Consider the following 25,347-nt stretch of genomic DNA (forward strand, 5'->3'; position numbering starts at 1 on the left):
ACAGAGTACAAAAATGGAGAGAGGCACAAAGAATCCCTGTATCAGCACTCTTCTACCTACTAATAAACTATTTTAGCCAAGTCAGCAAGTAAATACCTGCATCAGAGCATTGCGGGTATCCATCTGATTCAAGCCCATTTATTGGAAAGGACCTTGGTAATACACAGAATGAAATCAAGCGTAACTTGAAATGTCTAAGAATAAAATAAAGTTATTAACTTTGTTCATAAAATGGAACTAACTTTTAAAAAGCCTGTTTCTTGGAAGAGAGGTTGATTTAGAAAAGTATTATATTTCCAAGAAAATTTTACATTTAGAAAGCATTTCTAAATCTAAAAATGATTAAAATAATAACCAGTAAGTATCTACAAGGTATAATAAAATCTACAAAAAATGTCTTACTTAAAACATTATTACCTGTTTCTGGTATTATTGTAAAAATAAGTAAGTTATAGAGGGGAGAAAATAACAGTTATATGAGGCTATATTACAGAAGAAGATCAGTTTAAAATTTACTCTGAGATAATATTAGAGTATAGTAGATTGATTTTGCTAACTATAATACTTACATTTCTACACATACATTTGACATTTAAAAATTAATTTCTAACACTTTGCTTTTAAAAGCATAGAAATGCAGCACATGAGTATTTTAATGTGAAATAAAGTGTATTTGGTTAAGTAATAGTTTACAGCATTATTTTTCATGAGAGAAACAATAGCAGTTAATTGGATGAGGAAATTAGGATAGTAGACTAGGCTGTGTAAATATACAATTTAGACAATAAAACATAGTTTGAATTATTTAGGAAATTGAAATTCTTTTTTTCCCCTTTTATTACATAGCTAGTACAGGTACATTTCCCTATGAGAATTAGATTTTTAAAATTTTATGAACATAGTAGTATAATAACTGGAACTTGTGAAGGCATTTTTGGTTAAAAGGCCTCAACTGGTCTCGGACCTTTAATTTTATACAGACAGCAAAACACAGTCACACCATTGTCTATTTTAATCCAGCAACCTTTGTACAATTTATCTTTTTAAGTAATTGTCATTCTTAAAAAGAAATGGAATAACGATGACTGATGTGTTTGTTTTGGTAGGCGAGTGCAGGCCAAAAATGTCTGAGGTCATTGAATTCTCTTAAAACTAAAAATAGACACCAAAATTTTTCTCAACCTCATTCCAATGTTTTGCAACTATTAGAGTCAGTAAATTTCTCTGTGTGTCAGTTCCTGATCTCTTTTATGAAATGTAATCACTGGGTATATATGGTGGAGCCTCCTTAAGCTGATACTGCTTTGCAATTCCAAACAACCACCTTTCATCATCCCGCTAGAATCTCTATTGTCCTTTAATAAAAGTAGAATTTAAATCAACAGTAAAGCTCTGATAACTCATAGTCCCAATTCCATGTGTTTTAACAGTTTTACTGAATTTAACAATACGGAGTGTTTAGTGATTGGTTACATTTAATTCAGGAAAAATATTTTTGCTTTTCAAGGTGAGCTATAACCTATTACTACAGCAGCATGGATTGTAAATAATGAGATTCACTATTGGCGTCTTATGGTGGAGAAAGTAAAAATTCTCCCATTTGGAAAATTTTTAAAAAGTAATAAATCTTAAAATTTTAGGGCTTTGATCTTTGAACTCGTGGGGTTGCAGACTTTTGAAGTGTGCCTTTGTATATCTCTGGTTCTCACTCTTGTGGTTGCTAGGAGACAACATTCCTTAGGCTGAATATCCTACTTGTTGCCCAATTTGATCACTAAGGGTGTTAAGGTAGAGTTAATTTTTAGATCTCTTTGAGAAAGCTACCTTAAGATTAAAAAAAAAAAATGTCACAGAGGGAGAGCCTGGTGGCTCAGAGTTACATATTCTGTCCATTTTTTACTTCAGCACATTTATTTTACCATTCTTATATTTGTATAAAATATTTCTGAATCTTCGACTCTGCAAGCCACATTCTTTAGTTTTGGGAGGTATTTATGATTTATTTGTACAACTCAGTAGGGAACATCTGGTCACCTATGTGATTAATTTGTAAAATGAGGTGGGCCTTGGTGTCCGTGGCCTAGCCTTCAAGCTGAGCACACGATTCTTAGTTAATAGACACCATAATGAGAGGCATGCACCTTCCGTCGGTGATCACGTTATTTTAGATTTATACAAACACTTTTTGTTTTAGAAAAACTAATTTAATATACTTTTATATTTGTGTAATTGATGTTTAGCAATTTATGTGCCAGTGAACCTGTATCCTGATATAAGAGACACTGCCACATTTTTTCATTGTCTAGCTACCATGTGATTATTTAACAGGAGCTCCAACCTACAGGGCACTGTGTGATACACACATCTTCAGAAAAATGAAGTTGTTGTGTGTATGGAGTTTTTCTTTTTTTTCTAGTGGTGGAGGGGTTTGGGAGTCTCTGGCTTTGGCTCTCTCACCTCCTCTGGACTTGATATTTAGTTATCATCAGCTTTGAAGAGCTTGCCAAGTAGCTTTTGGGATCCCTTTCCAGGTTTAAGGTTTAATGATTATTTACTTAGTCAGAACAGACTAGATGTTCGTTAAACATTAGTGCTGATAACTAGATATGTATAGAAAAATAGCTTCAATTCATTGCTTGTTCTTTTTCTTTTTAAATTGGTTAGACTATTCAAAGGGTGAGATTATGTTTTATAAACCATATATTGGCATATGTACTCACAAGGATTTTAAATCTCCCTCTGCGTAAGAGGGGAGCAGCGTGTATGATACAATTTGGATGTAAATATACCAGAAGCATTTCAATGTTTTGTGGGAAAAATACGAGAGAGCTGGGGTTGCCCTGTAAACTTCAGTTTACATGGTCACCATAGGTATGCATCATAAGTAAGTAGTTCACTATCCATAGATAGAAATACTGAGCATAACAAAACCTATCAACTAAATGCATTTTTATACAGGAATACTACTGTGTAATTATTCTTGATAAAAAATTTGTTATTTATGCTAGAATTTTTTCTGTACTACAGTGAGAAAGTGGCTACAAGCATTGTGACCTTATAGTCAGTGAACTTTTACTTCTCAAATAGTGCTAGTTATGAGGAAGGAGGAGGATAGTTTCATTGTAAACTACTTGAGGGAAGGGAGCCCATGTTTTCTTAGTGAGAATCCACAGAGTGAACTCAGAAGATACCAGTTGGCTTACGTATGTGAATGTTAACCTTCCCCTGTTTGTAACGTCAGAGGCCAGGCTTTCCTGGTGTTTCACTGTTGATCCTTGGGTGATCTTCTGACACAATACTTGGTGAATGCTTTTGGGTAGTGTTTGCCAAAACATGGAGCAAATATCATGAGTAACTCCATTATTTTTCATGGTGTGCACAAGCATTAAAAAAATATTGAATCACATTATGAGCAGCTGAATTGCTTTTCAGTTTCAAAGTGAATTCTTTCTCAAACCTTATGAATACATCGAGGAGAAGGTGTCAGCTAAGAGTTAGTCTTTAACATCTTTCCCACACTTTGTAATAGATGGTACAGCTCTCAGGTTTAGTTTTCTGCAGACTACACTATCCAACACCAATATTTATTTATTTTCATGGTTGCCTTCTGTTTATGGCATGAGATACTGATTTTGTATTTGTGGTATTGAAATTAAGTTATTTTAAAAAATAGATTCACTTAAGTAAAAAGAGTAACTTGACTTAAAGAAAAATACTAAGTAAATGATAGTGTAGGTGGAACATAGGGCAACTGTCACAAAGGAGGGGCTGAGGTTTGGGAAACAGTATTTTAAAAGATAATGCTGAGTAATATCTAAGAGATGGTAGTTTCTAGAACGGTTACCCTGTGTTCCATGTATTTTACAAAGGAAAAGTTAGCAAAGTAATGATGCATCTCATAAAAATTTGAAAACTTTTTGAGAAGTAATGAAAAGAATGGAAGGAAGATAATAATCTTTATTGGGTGAGGGTCTCTGTGCTAAGGGTTTTTCACATGCTGTCATTTGATCCTTCTAACAGTTTTGAAAAATTACTATTAATTTGTATGTTTGGGCTTAGGTTTGAACTCCAAGGCTTTATTCTGACTACACTGTTGAGATATCAGCTCACTGGCTCTTGTGCACCAATGACAAGTATGTTAAAGGTGAAGAATGTGGGTAGAGATGACTGTGGGAAAGCATGGATTTTGGAGCCTGGCTCACCTGAGTTTGAGTCCCAGATATTTGCTCAGTGCAATCTTAGCATGCTATTTACTATGTTATTTACTATGTGCAAACTTTTCTGAGCCATGATATTCTTTTAATCTATAAAATATAAAAAATTATAACAAGCTTACAGAAATGTTGGAAGGATTAAGTAAAATCGCATATGTAAAGCACTTAGCACGGTACCTGGTAAGTAAGCAGTTATTCAGTGTTAGTGCCTTCATTCTATTAAAAAAAATTCTAGACTCTCCATATTAATTGAGATTAAAAATAATTATTAGATATGCACGTGAAGTGGAAAAGTGACTTTATATACCCATGGACATGGGAATATTCGGTTCCTTCAACAGCCCTCTCCTCACCATAGGAGACTAATTAAGGAAGATAGAGAGACAGAGTTATCATTTAGTCACATATATTCACAAGTTAATAAATAAAATGCATTTTACTTCTTTTTCTCCCCTCCTTTCTTGGTGTCCAAGATGAAATGGGCTGCCTTTATAGAAGATCTGAAGTAAGAACTCCCATGTGATAAAAATCTAGCTCCTTTCATTATAAAGGACATATTAAATAAATAACAGTGGATTTATTTTAATCTGATTTAAATAGTGTATTTTATAAATAATAGCATATGTCTTTCTATACTGGCCACTGATAACTGTTAAAAACAGGTTCAAGAAGGCCATTCAGATTTTTATAATTCTGAAAAAGAACTCTAGCATGTCATCCCAGCATATTCTGCTATAAAAATGTCTCTTACCTCCCCTCTTTCCTTTTACCAATATCTTTAAAGAATCCATCAGGCTTCCTTAGGTCATATGGACTTACACAATTAGTTCTTATGATAATAAAAAATAATAAAAATTAAGTTTTTTAAGGGTCAATGCATTTCTTTATGAAGAGGTTATATACAGGAAAGCAGTTAGATTATTCACCAGAAAGCATCAATATTTTAATTTGTTTTCAGAAATAAAGAGTTTGAAGAAGCTGTCAATTTCTTTACCTGGGCTGTGAAAATTGATCCCTACTTTCTGGATGCTTACATCGGACGGGGAAATTCTTACATGGAATATGGACATGATGAGGCCATCAGACAAGCACAGAAGGACTTTCTGAAAGCACTGCATTTTAATCCAGTCTATACAAAAGCCAGAATTTGTTTAGGCTATAATTTGCAGGTAATACTGTATAACAACATTTTACCACGGAAGCACCTTTTGGGCAAGAAAAAGAATATATTTGGCCTGTTAGTGGTGATGGGGATACATGATATTTCTTTGGCTATGAACATTTTACCTTTCTTTTCTTATTCGTATTCAGAGCAGCGGTGAGAAGCAGGGGTTTGCTGAGTTATAGGCAGCCTGCCTGGAGAGCATACCCAGGGACCTGGCGTGATAGTGAGATGAGGATCTTCTGAACCTGAGTTTCCTTAACGCCTGCACCCCTTTCTACCTCACCCCCTTATACCTACCACACTTATAGACAACTTTTAAACTTGCCTGATGAGTTTCACATATAAGAACCTGGCTAAAATTTGTTTCACTAGCTTATACCTGGGCTCCATAGGTTTTGGCCTATTAAATTAGTGAAAAGCTAAAGGGAATAAACAATGTATGGTCTATGCGATGGATCAGACAACCACTGCATAGAGCTTTCTGAATTCAGGTCATCTTCCAAATGGCAGTGAATTAGAACATACCGGAAGGCAAGAGACCAGGCATTTGTCCTTCCAGCAAGTTGGAAGGGTGTTGCTCTGTTGTGTTGTCACACAGGTCTCTGAGTGATTTCTGGGACACTCTGACCTGACCCATGCACTCACCGAGCTATGTGCACTAACAAAAGATGTAGTGGTATTCGTGGAATAAAGTGCTAGATGTGTTATATTTTCCATGAAAAGGAAAGGAATAATCTTTTTATCCCTTTTAATATTAAAAAATTTAAACAGTGGTCCAAAATATGTTTAAATTATGGTAATTTGCATAAATTCCTATTAATAATCTGTCATTAAAGTTGAATTTTTTTCATTTAGAAGTAAGTGAATTTGGCTGACCTAAGATTAATAATATTGGAGGTGGTTGTGGGTTTGGTTATAGTGAGGTATGCCCAAGAACTGATTAATAAGGGAAGTAAGATTGCCTTCTGAGTGTTAAACATAAAATTAGCCATTATTTGATCACAGTAGAAATTTGCAAACTCAACTTAGAGACAGGGTGACTCCTAAAACAGCTAGAACTTACTGTAATCAAAAGAAATGTGTTAACAGCATCATTCATTGCATTCAACAAGGATTTACTGAGCACCTAGTAGAGGACAGGAACTGATCTAGGCCTAGTGATACAGCAGTGCCCAAAATACACTGGTTCTTCTTGTAGAGTTTACTACCAACTGGAGAGAGAAGCACCAAGCAGTCTTATTAATAAGTATTTAATTCTATTCAGGATAAGTGCAACCAAGAAAAAGGATGGGTTTTAGGACAACTTATAACCAGGGAACCTAGCTTCATTTTAGGGGTGAGGGAAGGCTTTTTGAGAAATTAACATTTAAACTGAGGTGTGAAAGACTAGAATTAGGACTAGGAGTTAGGGCTTAGAACACAGTGTTCCAGAGAGAGGGAACAGCCCATTATAAAGTCTTGTGAGAAAGAGACAGAGGGCTCAAGGGGACGGAATGTTATGGACAAGGGGAGAGTGGTATGGGATGAGACTGAATTGAGTAATGACTGGAGGTGAAGGTCTTTTTAACTGGTCCAGGTCAGTGAAAAATGTGAATGTCAGTCACCAGAGCAGTGACTTCAGATTTGTGTTTTATGAAGATCTCACTGATACATATCAACCTGAAGGAGGATTGAAAAACACATTAGTGTGAGGAAGACTTGAATCAGGAAAGGAAGGACTGAAAAAGGAGAGTTAGAGAGGCCCATCAAATCCTGTTTGGGGGAAGAGTGACCATTTCTTGGATGAATATGAAACAGATTCCCCTACTATGTGCCTACCACTAGAGTTATGGAAGTGAGCAAAACAATTGTTGTCAGAACAGACAAGTTCAATTCCTTGTTCAATTCGATGTTGGTTTCCCCATAATTTTCTGTGAGGGAGAAGCTTTACTGGTTAAAGAACAATGTCTACTTAACTTATTAGTTCTATTTCGTGTTAGTTTTATGCAAGAGTCACTGGGCTTTGCTTGGTTTATGTGAGAGTCCGCTTCTGAGGCTCTGGCAAGTTGGGATTTTGAACCCACAGGAATAAAGGACAGTCTCTGGACTGTGCTGAATTTATCAACTCACTGCCCTCCTGTGATGAGGTATTTAGTTGCCAAATGGCCTTCTCTAGGAAATACTCTGACATCATTCTGTTAACAGTGTCCTCTCCTAACCTTCTTTCTTTTTTTCCAGTTGGCGCTAAGGTTGGTATAAACACCTGCTTGGTAGATTTGCATGCAGTTTTCATGGAATGTGTGATGCTGGTACAATTTATCAAATAGGTTTTACACCATCAGTTTATTCATTTACTTATTCAACACATATTTATTTTATTATGTATAGTATGTATAACTGGAGATTCAATGCCAAACAAATAGACAATTCCTGCCTGTGTGTGCAGAGCTCAGTGTAAAATTTGTGGTGATTGTCAGAAGCATTGGTGTTTCCCGTCGTGGTCAAGATTTTATGTTGTTCAGGACTGGTATAAGAGATGACTCTGACAATTAGATTTATTTCAGTTAATTAAAATTTCAGCATAAATGCTCAGAGGTAATCAGTCAATTGAATGCACTCACAGTACAGCCTACTTCCTTGTTTAAAATATCTTAGATTAAGCACAATATAAATATACCCATACTAAAGCCTTTATTTGATTAAGTTAGAATCATAAACATTTGTCATGATATGGACAATTTCCTACTTGGTGTAAATGGAAAATTATTTTAGGCCCAAGGAAAATTCCAGAAAGCTTGGAACCACTTTACCATTGCCATAGAAGTTGATCCGAAGAGCTACCTAGCCTATGAAGGAAGAGCTGTGGTCTCTCTTCAGATGGGTGATAATTTTGCTGCAATTCAGGATATAAATGCTGCCATAAAGGTAAAAATCGACTCAGATTATATTATCATTATCATTAAATTAACATCATCAGTGAGTAAGATCAAATAAGAAGTTCTCTGTTGCTTTCTAAAAGTGACTTGTAGAGAAAATAATGTTTGTATTTTTTCCCTAGGAGATTCCTAAAGAGTTATTATAGCTTACCAGTTTTATAACCTAATGCATTTAAAAAAATTAAAAACAAATCCCTAATAAATGTTGATTCCTCTCAGTAAATGCAAATTTATAGTTTCATGATACATCAATATTATTGTGTAATAAAAAATGAATGCAAAAAATAAAATAATGTTCTGGGTTTGAAGGAACTAAAGAAAGAATAGTGTAAATCCCCAGCTTCTTCTGTAGTGAAATGGCAAATAAAAAATGCAGTGACAGAAAATCTGCCTTTTTTCTTCTAGATTTTGGATTCTTTTTTTGTAAATTTAGGTAGATGTTGTAATCTTTAACAGAGCTAAACAGATGAGCTTTTTTCCCCTTACATCTATTCTTTGCAAAGGAACTGAGTAGAGCACTAAGATTGTTTGTTTTATTGCAACCAAATAAACCAAGTGTTGACACTGAACCAACTTCATTCGGAGTTGTTTCTCAAAATATTTGCTCTAATGGGGTTTCACTTGCCCTGTAAAATTACTAGTTTCCCACAAAGAGATTTCATAACGTCCATTTTTGCAGACATGAAATTGGAGATAAGTACTATTCCCAGATGCTAAATACTTATACTATTATATTGCAGATCAATACTAGAGCAGAATTCTTAACAAATCGTGGTGTGATTCATGAGTTTATGGGTCAACAACAGAATGCAATGAGAGACTATCAAGCAGCAATTTCTCTAAACCCCATGTACTCGCTGGCTTACTTTAATGCAGGAAATATCTATTTTCACCACAGACAGTTTTCCCAGGTAATAAGAGTTTTCCTTAACATTTTCTTTTTGACCGTAAATGCTTTCTCTGCTACATATAGTTTCAAAATGCAATCCTTATATGTCAGGCTAATTTATTCATTAGCTCTTTAAAAATTTTTTTCTCTTTCATAAAAATGTTTATAATTACTTATTAAATGTTTACACCTCTATGGATTTTTTCTCCTCATTATCATCAGCCACTCAGCACTTGTCCAGTAAACACTGTTTTGGACTTCTCTGAGTGCCGGCAGTCGTCGCCTTGCTATCCATTGTCACCAGCTTCCAGCCTGGAATCCTCTGCTCTTTGCCCCCACTTAGCCAAATGTCAGACTTCCTTCCAGACTCTCTTTCGTGATGTGATTATCTAACTTGTCTTAATTTCTACCTTTGCTGAGTTTCAGTCACATGAGCACTTGACTGGAGTAAGGAGATATGTCTGTTAGTTCTGGTTTTCCTGACAACTTAATCTTTTTGGACCTTAATTCATAACGGCTGAAATGAAAGTGTTGGGCTATTAGATGATATTTTTTATATTTTGAATTTATTTTATTTGAACTGTAATGCATTGCATGACTCAAACGCTATTTTTTGTTTTTTTAAATCTATATTCACTCTTTTGTTCATCTTCAATTTTATTTTGTTCTTTGTCTATCTTTTTGAGTCAGAAGCTTAATCCATTTATTGTCACCCTTTCATTTATATTGTGATAAATTGTTAAGGTTATGCTTTTCCCCCAGTACTGTTTTCAGCAGTATCCCCTGTATTTTGCTCTTTAATGCTTTTATTTTTGTTTTCCCAAAACATTGCACTTGAAATTTTATTTCTCCTTTGACTAAAGAATAAATTAATAGGGCACTTAAAATGTTCAAGAGGAAGGGCTTTTATATTTTCTAATATTGGAGTATAATTAGTCTATATCCGTACTTTTTTTTTTTTAATTTGGTTTATCTTAGACAGAGAAAGGTTTATTCAAGTATCCTATAATTAGTGTGGCCCTAGATAGTTTTCTTTACATCTCTTGTAATTTCTGCTTTATGAAAATTGCTGCTATTTCATGTATAGATGTTCATACATGTTACATATGCATTGCGAATTGTAGTCTTCAGCATTACAAATGCTCTTCTTTGTTTCTCTTTGGAATAAATTCTCCTTTATCTGATGTGAAGATCCTGACCTCTGATTTCATTTGGTTTGCTTTCGCCTGATAGTCCTTTGCCCTTCCTTTTATTTTCAGTGTTTAGAATCTTTTGTTTTAGCTGTGTCTCTTTTATACAGCGTAGAGCTGGATTTTGGTTTAGATGACAATTTGAAAATATTTATCTTTTAATAGGTAGGTTATATCCCATTGACATTTTGGCACAGTCAATATGTTTGGTCTTAGTTCTGTTATTTTATATCATATTTTCTGTTTACATGTATTTAAAATATTTTATTCTGTGGTCTGTTTTATTTTAAAATTTCAGAGTTTTTCTAATATTTAGGAAGGTTTACAGTTTGCTTTAGTGATGACCTTTATAAAAATACCCTTGTGCCCTTACTTCCTTATTTCTTTAGTTCTCTTCTATGAAGAACAATAAAATGACCCTTTAATCTCTTCCTCCCTTATTTCTCCCTCTCATCTATTAGTCAATTTTAGTTAGTATTATGATCTTTTGAAAAATGTTTATATTTATATCCTTAAATATGCTTGAGCTTGTTCTGTCAGCTTGTCATGTCAGCTTGCTTTCCACTCTCTCTGTATTCTTCCATTTTGTTGTGTTTCATCATTCCTACACTGCCAGAGGATTTAATATTTGCATATACTATTTTGTTACCTTTATTTCACGTTTAGTTTTAGTTCTTCAGTTAAATATATTTAATTCTCATCACCAGGCTTTTTGCCAAAGTTTCCCTCCTAACCAATCATTTCTTGGTGGTCTGAAATTAGTCTTCTAGTAGAGTCCTGAGAAAGGGTTCATGAGAACAATATTCCTTGAATTGTTTCATGTTCACAGCTGTTAGCCTGCAGCCTTTATATCTTACGACAGCATGTCTGGGTTTAGAGTCCTTGACTCATTTTTTCTTTCCTTGAGTGTTTTGTAAGTGCTGTTTCACTATTTTTTTGGTGTTGCGTATGTTGGTGTCAAAAGCCTGATGCAAACCTGATTTTCGTTATTGGTGACTTCTTTTTGTCAGGATAACCAAAGTTTTTATTTTATTTATTTTTTTTAAGTGAAAAGTTTTTTGTTTTGTTTTGGTTTTTTTTGCGGTACGTGGGCCTCTCATTGTTGTGCCCTCTCCTGTTGTGGAGCACAGGCTCCGGACGCGCAGGCTCAGCGGCCATGGCTCACGGGCCCAGCTGCTCCGTGGCATGTGGGATCTTCCCGGACCGGGGCACGAACCCGTGTCCCCTGCATTGGCAGGCGGACTCTCAACCACTGCACTACCAGGGAAGCCCATAAGTGAAAAGTTTTTTTACTTAAAAGTATGTGTTAGAGTTAAGCTTTTGGGGTCAAAGTTATCAAGTACAGAGTGTGCATTTTCAATATGTAGATTTCAGAAAATCTTTGTTGAATTCAGTGTAAATATTTTTCTCTATTTCATTGTTTTGATTTTCTTCATTGGGGATGAATACCAATGATTATAAATAGGACGTCTTTTGACTCCTATATGCCAATTATTTTTTTCAAATGTTTATCTTTTAACATCTGTTTCATTTTCTTTTGCATCCCCTAAATTTTTACTGTTATTCCCTTGTTGACCTTATGATCCAGGTTTCTTTAAAACTTTTTTTTTTAGTTCTGTCCCATTTCCGTGACATATCTTCCTGGCTAGGAAGATCCTTTTTCTAAGATCCTTTATTATTTATTTATTTATTTCTTAAAAGCAGTTTCTTCCTTAACAATTTTTTTCTAGTTTATTTTATAATGTTACATTATAATTTTTATCTACATTGTAGGAATACATTTTTTTCTGGGCAGTTTTTATGATCTTTCCAAAAATTAAGCTCTTACTTTTTTATCTTTGTTTTTTACAATGAAGGCATGCAAATTACTTTTCTGTTCCTTATAGTTGAATGAGATAATTTTTTTTTTCCTGAACTAATAGCAGATTTACTTGTGAGAGATACGGTGATAGGCCATGGTAACTTTCCGAGTTGAGCTACCACTGATGCTATTGCACAGGACTTTACAGTATGTCCTTTCTAGCCTAGCCTGGTTTGGGAAGGCTTCTACCACAAGCTCTGTGTTTCTCAGAACTTTCCACAGTCCGTGCTTCTAAGATAACATTCTCATTTTAAAAAGTTGTTTTTATTGCTTGCATTTTCTGAGATCTGTAACCTCTGTATTCTCCTCTAACACCCGATACTGTCACCATACCCCTTAAAAATGATCTTTGGGGCACCTTTATCTACCAAGAGGCTAAAGTCCTTGTCTGTATTTTGCTGGAAAAGCTGAGCAGATATTTCCTGATTCCACTTAGTTCTTCATTCTTTCAATCTCCTTATATTTATAATGTACCTGCCATGTGCTAGGAATTAAGATCCTGAGGATACAGAGCTAAACAAGATAAGGAAGACTTCTTTTATGATGTACCTTACATTTTATTGGAGGAAGAAATAGAAAATAAACAGTATTAGTAGTGATAAACATTTAATACCATCTTATTTAAGCATCAGTATATCAGTACTAGCATACGTGTGGGACTATATGAGATTACCTGGGTGGATAGTATAGATGGAGAGAAGGGGTTTAAGGAGCAAGCCCTGGGGCAATACCAGTGTTTGGAAGTGAAGTAGAGAGGAGACTCCAGAGTGTAGACTGAGTGGGGAGTATCCAGTCAGGATGTTGGGAAGGAAAGCAGGAGAGCATGATATCACCTCAAGAATAAAGTACTTTAAGAAGGGAAATGTGTCCTGTGTCAAATGCTGCTGAGAAGTCAAGGAAGGGCAGGATGGAGAAGATCATTGATGACTTTGGCAAGAACATTGTTGGAGTCGCAATGGCATCAGAGCCTTGAGCGGAAAGGGTTGTGGAGAACATGTGAGGTGAAGAATTAGAGACAGTTCAACGAGTTGGAGAAATTCTTCTGTGAAGAGAAGTAGTGAAATGGGGGTGGTGGCTAGAGTGGAGTAAGGTGTTCGTATTTTTAATTTTTTAAAATATGAGGGATGCTGATTCATGCTCCTGTGTTAATGAAAGGATCTAGTAGAAAGGGAGAAATTGTTGGGGCAGGGGAGAGTGGCAGGGATAATTAGGATCAAAATCTTTGAGGATTTGATGGGGCTAAAGTTTGGAAGTTCCAGGGGTGGCCTTTGAAGGGAGCAGGACACACTATCCATTATGTTATGAGGGAAGGCAGAGAGTTGGGGCACAGCTGGCTGTAGCTAGGTAGATTTTGATAGTAGGTATTTCTCTTAAATGACTACATTTTTTCCATGGAATATGAGTACCAGTTACCAGTTAAGAGTGAGGATGGACAGGTATAAAGGGGGAGAGTATGGCTAGGAGTTTTGAAGAGAAAATGTGAAATAATTATTTTAGAGAGCGGTAGGGTGAATGTTCTAGGGAAGTATAGTAGAACCACCAGACAACTTCAAGTTCTCATTTGAGGTTGTGGTTAAATTTAAAGTGAGATCTTGACTCCATACGGCTTTGTATATAATTATTTCTATACAGATTCAGTACAGCTTTCTGTCACCCCACAATTGTTTCTGTGTGTTAGTCTCTTATCTCCTCATTCCAGTTAATGCCAGGAATCACACTGCTTTCTCTTCTCTCCATATTTCCTTACTCAGAAAGCCCATCTATACCCATGGCTTATACTACATGTCAGCCTCCACCTTTCTTCTGAGCTCCTAACCCATATTTATTGCCAGTTGCTAAAACTGGATGTTTTACAAGTGCATGAGAGCCAAAACTGAATTAATCTCTCTATCCTCTACGCCCCGTCCAACTCTTCTTTGTATAACCCTGTCTCAATTCAAGATGTCATTCCATGGAGTCACCTGAGTAAAAATATTAGCATCAATTGCAACTTTCTCTTCCTCAACTTCTTCATCTAATCAGTCATCTAATCCTGTCAAATTTCCTTCTTAGTTTTTTTCTCAGATATGCCCTTTCCATTCTATTTCTACTGCCATTGCCTTAGTTTAGCTGTTTCCCAAGTTAGATCAGTTAGCTTGCTGACCCCTGTGATGAGGCTGGTTGACCTCAGTGGTGAAGCTAGCTGCTGGGACAGAGAATTATCAAAGGTATTATTATATAAGGCATGAATGAGATTGTCATAGCTCAGACCTCAGACAGCTGGGAGGCTAATGTTTTCCTAGGCTGACAGGCCAGGGTCAGTTGCCTTAAACTTCCTCAAGCTCAGACCACACTCTGGCTGGGTCTTGGCAATGTTTCTCTGCATTGTAGAGTTAGTTAACGAGCATTAGACAAACACAGTGCCCAGGGCAATTTTCTGTTTCTGTCAGTGTTTAAGGTCCACATGAGAGGGAGACCCTCACATTTAAACTTATTTGTCCTTAATCACTCTATGGACATCATGTATAAAACTATTTGGTTAGATCTAAAGTGTAGTTTGATCTTTGATTTTTTTTTTTTTTTTAAGTATGGCTCTTGCTCCCCCAAGCTGGGGACACATCAGCTGGGCAAATATTTGATCTAAAATGTATTCCGCTCTCTGTCTTGATATACTGGATACTCGGGCTTTGCAGTATGTGCTCCCTTCAGAGACAAGCAGACTTTGAGAGTCTTATTCAGCTATTTTGGTATGCTCTATGCTTCTTTGTGGAGCAAATTCTTCTATTTCCTGTCCATCCTCCCCCTCCCGCTTTGTTTCTGTTGTATGGAAAGAAGATTTAGGGCCAGGAGGAAGGGTCCCTCAACAGACCAGATAATCTCTAAAGGGTTAAAACATGTATGTGTTCTGGCTTCTTTTATGGTTGGTTAGTGACTTAATGGTTTTAAACCACAATTGGATGAGCTACATGCATGTGTCATGAATTACAGGTGACTTTTAAAAAATACCTGGATCTGCTTCCTAATTACTTACAGATATGAGGGCATTAGACCAATTGTTAAATCAAGGCCATCTATTGTGGTAGGCGTCTTTGGCCTCTAACTACTTCATAGTTAATGCTCCTGTTCTTCAAGTAACCTCATTAAATTTATAGGCTTTCATTTTCTAAGTAATATGTTTTCAAAGTTGTAATAGAAAGTTACATTGTTCAGAGTTAACCATACTATTGTGTTTTACTAAGTTCGTTTATTTTAGCTGAGGTAGGCATTTGCTCCTACCTGATTGCAAGTCATGCTTTTGTGATGTAGAATTGTGTAGCCTTTATTGATCATTTACTGGTGAATTAAAATGAAACAAATTAATTTTTGAAGGAAATCTTGGCTCTGCTTCGAGTCATTCCCTTGCCTCATTTATAATGACTGTGAGTCCAGCCTCCTGTTCAGGAGTGAATTCTCTTTAATTTAAGCTCTTCGCAGAGGGATGTCAATTCTGCTGCCATCTTAAGGGATCCTTAAATTGCACTTAACTACAGCATAGAATAGCTCCCATTCTGGGATGAGATGGGTCACACAATCTTGAACTAATTGCTTCTCAAAAGTCTCAGGCAGTAAAATTCATGGAGTATTACCTGAGGGCTATGACATCTCTCCATTTGTAGACACTGGCCAAAAAAAAAAAAAAGATGTATCAATAATAATTGACTGAGTCCTTACTATATTCTGCATATTTTTCTCAGTACTTTACCTGTCAGCTCACTTAATCCTCATAGCAGCACTGAAAGTAGGGTTCGATTTGTTGCCTCCATTTTATAGATGAGAAAAATCGAGTCAGAGTGTTTTAGTTACTCACCAAAGAGCTAATAAGTGGTAGAGCCAGGGTTTGAACCTAGAAATCTGGCCCCATGGTCTGGGCTCCTGGCCACCATGCTCTCAATGTTTCACTTCACCCACAATGGAAGTGAACTGAGGACACATCCCTGAGAAATATAGAGAAAAATAGTTCCATGAAGAAGACTGATAGAAACTGATCAGAGAGGTAGGGGAAAAACTAGGGAGACACCCTGTCTCAAGGACAGAGGGAGTTTTAAGAGGGAAGGGGAGACCAAGAGCATCTGTGCCACAGAAATGCCATGGAAAGAAAGGACTAGAAAATGCTTACTGGGCTTGACGACATCTTCAGGCTTAGCAAGAGCAGACCTCATGGGCTAGGGGGAGGTAGAAAGAGCCCAGACTGTGCTGTACTGGGGAAAAGTCGAGTGGTAAGGAATTGGAGACAGCAAGCCATATTGTTAAAAACAACTTTTCCTTTAGGGAAGTTTTAAAGTAGGAGGCACATTTTCCATCCATCATAGCGTTAGAGATGAGATTCCTACCTTGAGTAGTAGGGTGTCTAATCGGCATCTCAAGCAATGTGTGATGAAGGACCAGTTTTTAAAATTTTTCTAACTTAATGTTGATCAAGACCCCAACACCAGTCGATGGACCACAATTTGGAGGGTCCCTTCTGGCTTGATGACGAGTTGTGAATCATCTAGAGTTTTTGATCTTCTTGACAAGCTGATTTTAATCTTCTGTCTTTCTTCCTTTATAGCTTTTCATAGTATAATGGAGTTTTTAATCTCTTTTGGTAAGGTTTAGAACTTTATTTTCAAAATTCGCTTCTCTCTTTAGCCCTTACTCTGCTTTTATATGAAAAATGTTAATTTTCAAACTTATATTTATCCTCCTGTGTGACCTTCTTTTCTAACTTATATTTTACTTTTTTCTACTGCTGTACAGGGATGTGAGATTTGTGTGTAGTGGGGGAGGTGGAGGTGGTAGTGGAACATTTCACCTCGGCAGAGAGTATTTTGTCTCTGACACTATCTAAAACTGCTGACACATGGTGATAACAAAAAGCAGACCAACTATTGGTTGGTTTTATTATTGTCTTTTACATTCTCTACAGATGCTGGCACCTCCTTATCATCTGTATCTGGGATGAAATGCTTCCACTATCTCCTCAGTGTGCCACTGGCCTTAGTTTTATATTAAAAGTGTTTCAAGTTGCTGTATAGCTGCCAATTAAAATATATTCAGATTATCATTATCTTCACACTTTTATAGGCTATTGACTACTTCTCAAAGGCTTTAAAGTTTGATCCAGAAAATGAATGTGCTACCATGAATCGAGCTATTGCAAATACAGTATTAAAGAGATATGAAGAAGCAAAAGAAGACTTTGCACATGTAGTTGAAAGCTGTCCATTTTGGGCTGCAGTATATTTTAACAGAGCATACTTCTACTGTTGTTTAAAGCAATATGAACTAGCTGAAGAAGACCTAAGTAAAGGTATATATTTTTGTAATTTTTTGATTAATATTATAATGGTTGATTTGTTTGTTTTTGATGACAAAAGAAGAAAGTCATCAAGTCTATTTGCCTAGATAAACTAACATTAGAATTAATGGTTTTATATATCATATCTTTAATGTAATCAGTATGGATTCCTTTATGTAATAACTTACAGCACTGGTAAGCTAAGACATAGAAACTTATTAGGGAAACCGTACATAAACACTGCCAGCCTTTCAAAAAAGACATTGTACTGTGTTTTCCCAAGTTCATTTTCTTAGACAGATTCAGTGTTTTAAATTTAACTAAATAGTTAGATACATATGAGGAAAAATGTTTTCAAATAGATAATACTAAAGTTCTTATATTATAAAATTTTTATTTAAAAAAGTAAAGCGTTTTGAATGCTAGCACAAAACATATCTTGAAATTGTTTTCTTTTACAGCTCTGTCTTTGAAACCTAATGATGCTCTAGTATATAATCTTAGAGCAGAAGTTCGTGGTAAAATAGGTCTGATTGATGAAGCTGTGGCTGACTATAACCAAGCACTTTATCTTCAGGAACATGCCTCAGTGGTATGACTACATAGACCATGGATTCTGTGGTAGTTTACACAGCTGTTCTTCCATAAATTGAAAAGTATTTGTTGCTTTAAAAAAAGTTTGCACTGTCTTCATTGTTTTGTGCTTTATGTTTAGTCTTTTATATAATTCTTTAATGCATTTTAGCAACACCTTTTTGTTATATATTAATTATAAAACTTTCAGATCATTTTCTGCAGATTTGGAACAACTCAATAATTCAATTTCTTCACAAGGTGTAGAATTTAAATGAGAATGTTTCTCAAGGGACATATTAACACAAAATATTTTCTTTAAAGTAAAATAATTCCTTTTAAAATAATACTGTGTGATTTTAGAAAATGTCTCATTGACGTTTTCATCAATACCTAAATGTAATCAACAGTATCCAGATCAAAAAAAAAAAGAGAGCTGATGACTATAAAGAAATTGAAGTCAAGCACATATCCCCTCTCCTCCTTTGAACAATATCTACACAGGTCTGTATTCTTCCCGCTACTCATGTTTTTCCAACATTCCTCTTTTTCATTTTTCCCGCTACTCATGTTTTTCCAACGTTCCTCTTTTTCATGTTGCCTCCCTTCCAGAACAGCACCTATAAAGATTTGGAGCGTCCTCTTTCCTTGACATGCCTCTGCCTCTTTAATGCATATGTCATAAAAGTATATAAAAAATCTGCATACACTTATAATTAGTGCATCATAGAACTTGACAAGTAGAAATACATTAAAACAGCTAAAATTTCTTTTTTTTTTAACATCTTTATTGGAGTATAATTGCTTTACAATGGTGTGTTAGTTTCTGCTTTATAACAAAGTGAATCAGCTATACATATACATATATCCCCATATCTCCTCCCTCTTGCGTCTCCCTCCCACCCTTCCTATCCCACCCCTCTAGGTGGTCACAAAGCACCGAGCTGATCTCCCTGTGCTATGCCGCTGCTTCCCACTAGCTATCTATTTTACATTTGGTAGTGTATATATGTCCATGCCACTCTCTCACTTCGTCCCAGCTTACCCTTCCCCCTCCCCGTGTCCTCAAGTCCATTTTCTACGTCTGCGTCTTTATCCCTGTCCTGCCCCTAGGTTCTTCAGAACCACTTTTTTTTTTTAGATTCTATATATATGTGTTAGCATATGGTATTTGTTTTTCTCTTTCTGACTTACTTCACTCTGTATGACAGACTCTAGGTCCATCCACCTCACTACAAATAACTCAGTTTCCTTTTTTTATGGCTGAGTAATATTCCATTGTATATATGTGCCACATCTTCTTTATCCATTCATCTGTTGATGGACACTTAGGTTGCTTCCATGTCCTGGCTATTGTAAACAGAGCTGCAATGAACATTGTGGTACTTGACTCTTTTTGAACTATGGTTTTCTAAGGGTATATGCCCAGTATTGGGATTGCTGGGTCGTATGGTAAAAATTCTTAATAGGGTATCTCTTTGGTGAACCAGAGAACCCCTTTCCTTTATCTCACTGATAGTAACAAGGTTTCCTGACTTGTAAACTCATTTAGATTTGCTTTACTCAGTTTATTTTCCTTCTTCGTTTCATTCTTCCAGTACATCTCCAGCTCCTCAGAGACCTGTGTTCACTGAGATGAGGCATTGTGGAAAAAAATACCCCTATCTACTCAGTTTCCTTTGTTTTCAGTTTGATGTACCAGATTTTCACAATACAAAGCTGATTTTTATTCGTAAGCCACTGTGGGGATTCGTCACAGTCTTTCAGGATAGTTTTCTTAGCATGATATGTGGGTCCATGTGAGGACTGTGTTGTGCCTAGTAAGTTATTTCAGTTGGTGATTCAGACACCTTTAATACGCCTCTTCAGATCCTCTCATTCTCACTCGTCTCCAGAACCTTTAGTCTCAGCCCGGCCACAGATGAAATTCAGGCCAACCTCATGCACCCACAGACAGACCCTCATCTTGTGCTCCAGCCACACATCTCTCACCTACAGCGCTGGGCATCTCTTTTAAAGCTGAGGTGTCACCTGCTGCGGTAGTGCCCAGCCACATGCCTGGCAGATGTGCAGGGGACCCAAGTCCCTGTCAAATGAACTTTTGATGATGAGAGAAAGGAACTAGTAGATAGGCTCTTATCCATCTCTTGGTGGAGTGTCCTGAGACACTTGGTTTATACAGCCTCCCGGAGGATGGTCCTTGGAGATGAAGCAATCAGTTCACACGTACTAGCGGCCAGCTTCGAGATGTATCTTGTACTGGGGCTTTTGGCTTTTGGCTTTTGGCTTCCCTGCTTTGCTTCCTTTTGTTACTGCTCCTGCTGTTTTGGGTTTGCACTTCTTGATAAAGTCATTGCCCAGAAACATTTTCCTCTGGCTCTGCTTTCTGGGACAACCCATGCTAAGACAATTAGTAATTTAATATTTTTTTCCTGATTACATACAAATACTTATAACAAGAGGCAGGAATGATACAAACCAAGGGCCATGATAGCGTAATGGAGCAAATCATATCTAACATGCCAAAATGCTACGTGGTGACCCCGGGTCCACATCCCCTGGGTACCCACAGTTTCTGTCTGTACTGACCCCCAACCTCTTGCAAGAACCTACAACTTTCCACCTGAGGCCCTTCTCTTGGTCCACACATAGGCTGAGCCAGACCAGGCAAGGTATAGTGTTCTCTGCCTCACGTTCATTGTCTCTACTTCTTTACCCATGTCTTGTAAGGTAGCAGGTATCATTAGATGAGGAAACTGAGGCTCAGAAGGGTCCAGTTATATGATCAGTGTCACACAGCTTTTAAATGGTGGAACTGAAAGTCAACCTCTATTCTAGTTTAAAAGCCTCTGCTCCTTTTCACCTAAAGAGAAATAAAACAAGATGAACTCATAGTCTATTAAATAACCTTTATCGTGATGACATCAAAGCTCTCTGTCTGCCTAATGATTATTAGTGCAAAAAAGGGATTTCCATTCTTTAACACTTCTTTTGTACTGGCATATGTGTGTATTTATTTATGTCTATGTCTACGTATCTATGTATCTAGCCTAGCCTTAGATAAATGCGTGATGGTAGTAAGATTATCTTGAGCTTTTAATTTGAAATACAGTCAATGGGCAGCATTTTACATTTTATCTTTAACAATACAGACCAGATAGGAATGACAGTAGAAAGGTCAGTATGTTGGCAGCAAGAAAGGGAAGAAAAAGAAAATTTCACTTGCTAAAAATCTACTAAGTACCAGAAACTCACCTATGGCTTAAGGACATTTTCATTTCACCATTATACTTGAGACAGTCTTATAATTCTCATTTCACAGAAGAAAAATATGAGGTACAGAAAGGTTAAATAATTGCTTTAAAGCACCTCGAGTATAATGATGTTATCCAAATGTAGTTTCATTTTTGTTTATTCAATATATTTCTTTAAGTTGACTTGCTAGTGTTAATTGAATTTATTTAGAGAGAAGGAATTTGTAAAAATAAATGCATAACTATTAATAAGTTTGTCCTTGTTCTACCTAAAGTAACCTTTTTATACCAGTGTTCCTCATATCACATTTTAGGAAACATTGTGCTGTATAGTGTCACTGCTAGATGGGTGTAGCTGGAAGAGAAATCACATTGAGGGAGGGAAAAACATATAATGCCTCCTCAGTGAGAAAGAGAAGTTGATTTGTGCCTGGACAGGTAGCTCGGAGCTAGAAGCAATATCCTTGAGCTGTGAGAGTCTCGGTCTACCTTCTTAGCGTGTTGTAACAAGATCTCACTCCTAGAGGTTCTCCAGTGGCATAAAAATGTTTTGTTTGTCAATGCCTGAGAATCACTGATTTCCAAAAATAACAGGCACTTTGACCATCTACTATGAGATCCCAATGTTCAACTTGTCTTCTCTTCACCCATCTTTACCTGGCTAATTTATTCTCAGGAAGAGATATCTTCCTCTCCCTAGGAGGGTGGCTTAGGTCTTTTCCCTCTACACTTCCACAGCACTGCTACTTACTCTTTTGGATGACCCTTCAAATCTGTATATCCTTGTTTAATGACTGTCTTCCGCACTAGACTAGAAACTTCGAGGGCAAGGATTAGGTCTATCCTGTTCACCATGGTATCACCAATGCTTGTCATAGTTCCTGGCACATAGCTGGTGCTTCATAAATATTTGATGTATTTACTTAAATAAAATGCAGGTCTGGACACTCATAATGCAGGACATTATGACCCAACACACTACAGATATGTGTTTTACTATTCATTTCTCTGATAAAGTGAGCATCCTGTGAGATTCTAGGCACAGACTCTTCAAAGGTCAAAGCAATGACAGCACTCATCCTCAGTGCTATTCTTATTTAATATCTCCTGTGAGTAGAGAGGTTCTTAGCATCCACATAGCTTTCACAATGTCTAACTTACACACACACACACACACATGGCACACTTAGAACTATAAGATGAATACCTTAGAAAATGAAATTAGGAAAAACCAAGATATAATGAATGAGATCAGTCTGCTATAAAAATAACAAGTAGGTAGCTGTCAAGGTGATGAGGGTGAAATGTCTGAAATCATGATGTGTTAACATCTCAGGCTAATCATTGTAATTTTTTATAATTGGATGATGCCATGACATAATCAAGCTGTAACCCAATCAAGTATAGTGAATAAGAGACTATAACAAATTTTTAATTGTTCCCCTTTAAAAAATGATATCTTGCAGTAATCAAGGGGCCATGGTGTATACTGTACCTAAAATTGGGGCAGGGAGTGGTTAGAGTGCAAACATTTATATGCATGTTCCTGGGCTCTATCTGATGAACTGGTGTTCCAAAGAGTGGATAGGAACACTCTGATCTTTTGAATTCTTGTTAGTTCATCCCCATAAAATAAATGGGTCATACCATTGTCATAGTTTTAATCCACTAAACCATTAAGGTAATCCAGCTATTTCTCTTCTTTCTGATTCTATGCTAGTCCGGAAACCTTTAGTGATAATTTGATTTTCATTATGTAGAACAATATTTATAGTATAATTCCACTTTATTGTAAAATTAAACATATAAAGAATATACCCATTATATCTTTTTTAAAAGCCTTAAATGATTTTAATACACCAAACTTTAACAGTTAGTACCTGTGGAGAATGTGATTGCTGGTGTAGGGTTTGTCGGTAAAGGGTGTGTGGGAGGTTTAAGAGAAGCTCAGTTTGATTTTTTAGTTTTGACGCTTCTGCATTTTCTGATTTTTCCATTTTTAAATCATTGAACGTGTCTTGGCTCTATAACAGGAAAAGTATAAAATAATCTCCCTCACCCTCTTAAATAGCTTATTTGAGGCAATATTTATGACCGTAAAAGATGCGCATTGCCTTCTTCCCTGGGTGCCTACAGTGAACTTCAAACTAGATCTGGCCTGCAGGCCCTCTTTAGAGGTCCAGCTGGTTCAGGCAGGTCCTGCCCACAAAGCATTTGAGGTCCATGTTTGCATCATCACCATCTCTTTGGAAAAACTTAGTCTTAAAAAAAATCTTCTTCTACAGTATGTATGGTAAGGTCATAGTCACTTAAATTTCCAAGGAAAATATAAAATTTGCTGTCCAAACCTGTGTGAGTGAGTTGAGGTCGTTTATCTTCTCAGCACTGCAACTTTAATTTACTTGCAAAAGGAGAAGATATTAGTTTGCAGGTACTCATGTGGTGATTTTGCTTTACTTTAGATCTCTTCTCTGAAAGTAGAAACATCTCCAAAGCCTCTGATGAGAAGAAAAAAAACCCACTGAAAACTTTGCTTCAACATGTGTATCAACTTCATGACACAAATTTTAATAGAGAAAGGGATCTTAAGAGACCAGTGGTTTATTCTGATGTTACTTGTAATTTTATAACCATAAATTTTATAACTTAAAAGAAATAAATCTCTAAGTGGAAAAAGCATCATTTACATTTCAAATATAAAAATGCTCCTTAATCTTACTTCAATTGATTAATAGGTTAGACAATTCCATTTATTGTTACATATATTTTTTAAATTATTTGGCACTTTTTTAATATAAATTTTATTTATTTCTTTATTTTTGGCTGCTTTGGGACTTCATGCGCACGGGCTTTCTCTAGTTGCGGCGGGGCTACTCTTCGTTGCGGTGCGCGGGCTTCTCATTGCAGTGGCTTCACTTGTTGCAGGGTGCGGGCTCTAGGCGCGCAGGCTTCAGTAGTTGTGGTGCACGGGCTCAGTAGCTGTGGCTCGCGGGCTCTAGAGCGCAGGCTCAGTAGTTGTGGCTCACGGACTTAGTTGCTCCTTGGCATGTGGGATCTTCCTGGACCAGGGCTCGAACCTGTGTCCCCTGCATTGGCAGGCGGATTCTTAACCACTGCACCACCAGGGAAGTCCCCTATTTGACACTTTAAAGTATGATTTTTACTTATGTGGTTCAAAGACGTAAGGAATAGATCCCTAGTTATGTTACATGAAACATTTCTTTTTTTTCTATAATCTTCCCATAGGAGACCTATAAATCAACTTAGCTTGACTTACATTTGAAAAAAGAAAAAGTAACTAGGAGTTTAGCTTAATATTTTACGGCATTATGACTGTTACACAGTAGTAAGTGTTTTTTAAAAAATTGTTATAAATCGCAATAATCTGAATTTATCAGGCTGGGAGACCGCCATTTAGGTGTGTTTGCTTTATAAGCTAGGAACGAATCTCTCTTTTGAATTTGAAGACCAGGATAAGAATTTCAGTGTCTAAGTTAAGGTGATTTATTACACAAAAACTAGTGATGAGGTCTTCTTTCCTAAAAATGATAGAGCAATGAGTTTATTAAAGTCTTGGAGCCCTATTCAGGAAATTTACGAATTCTGTAGTACCACTCTATGCCTTTGAAATGTGGGAGACATCTCAACACAATTTTTCAGGGTGTAATTTACCCTGAATAATGTATGAGCTGTGTAATAGCTCTGCAGTGTATTCTCATCTCCACCAAAAGCTGGCTTCTCTAGTATTGCATCTCCTGCTTTCAATTTCCATGCTGTGTGTTTACTATATTGGATCTTTGATGGTGAGTAGACAAGATGGGGGAAAAATATTTGAAAGTCCTTGGCAATCCAGAAAATAGCTTAATATGCTCAACTTTTCAGTATAGTTTGGTTTTGGAAATGTGGTGTTTTTTTTTTTTAACACCGTTATTGGAGTATAATTGCTTTACAATGGTATGTTAGTCTCTGCTTTATAACAAAGTGAATCAG

At 36.4% G+C, this 25,347-nt stretch overlaps 1 protein-coding gene across 1 annotated transcript in view; it reads left to right on the forward strand.

Annotated features, from left to right (window-relative positions):
* The window catches only part of TTC6 (tetratricopeptide repeat domain 6), a 210,962-nt gene extending 192,686 nt beyond the window's left edge, over positions 1 to 18,276 (forward strand). The window contains exons 27-31 of the mRNA XM_049705957.1: positions 5,173 to 5,383; positions 8,131 to 8,283; positions 9,035 to 9,205; positions 17,317 to 17,542; positions 17,992 to 18,276. Coding sequence (XP_049561914.1) covers positions 5,173 to 5,383; positions 8,131 to 8,283; positions 9,035 to 9,205; positions 17,317 to 17,542; positions 17,992 to 18,128 — 898 coding nt within the window. The 3' untranslated portion in view covers positions 18,129 to 18,276. The remainder of the gene's footprint in view (positions 1 to 5,172; positions 5,384 to 8,130; positions 8,284 to 9,034; positions 9,206 to 17,316; positions 17,543 to 17,991) is intronic.
* Positions 18,277 to 25,347: the final 7,071 nt, after the last annotated feature.

This window comes from Orcinus orca, chromosome 2 (assembly GCF_937001465.1).
Source record: "Orcinus orca chromosome 2, mOrcOrc1.1, whole genome shotgun sequence".
NCBI classification, from domain to species: Eukaryota; Metazoa; Chordata; class Mammalia; order Artiodactyla; family Delphinidae; genus Orcinus; species Orcinus orca.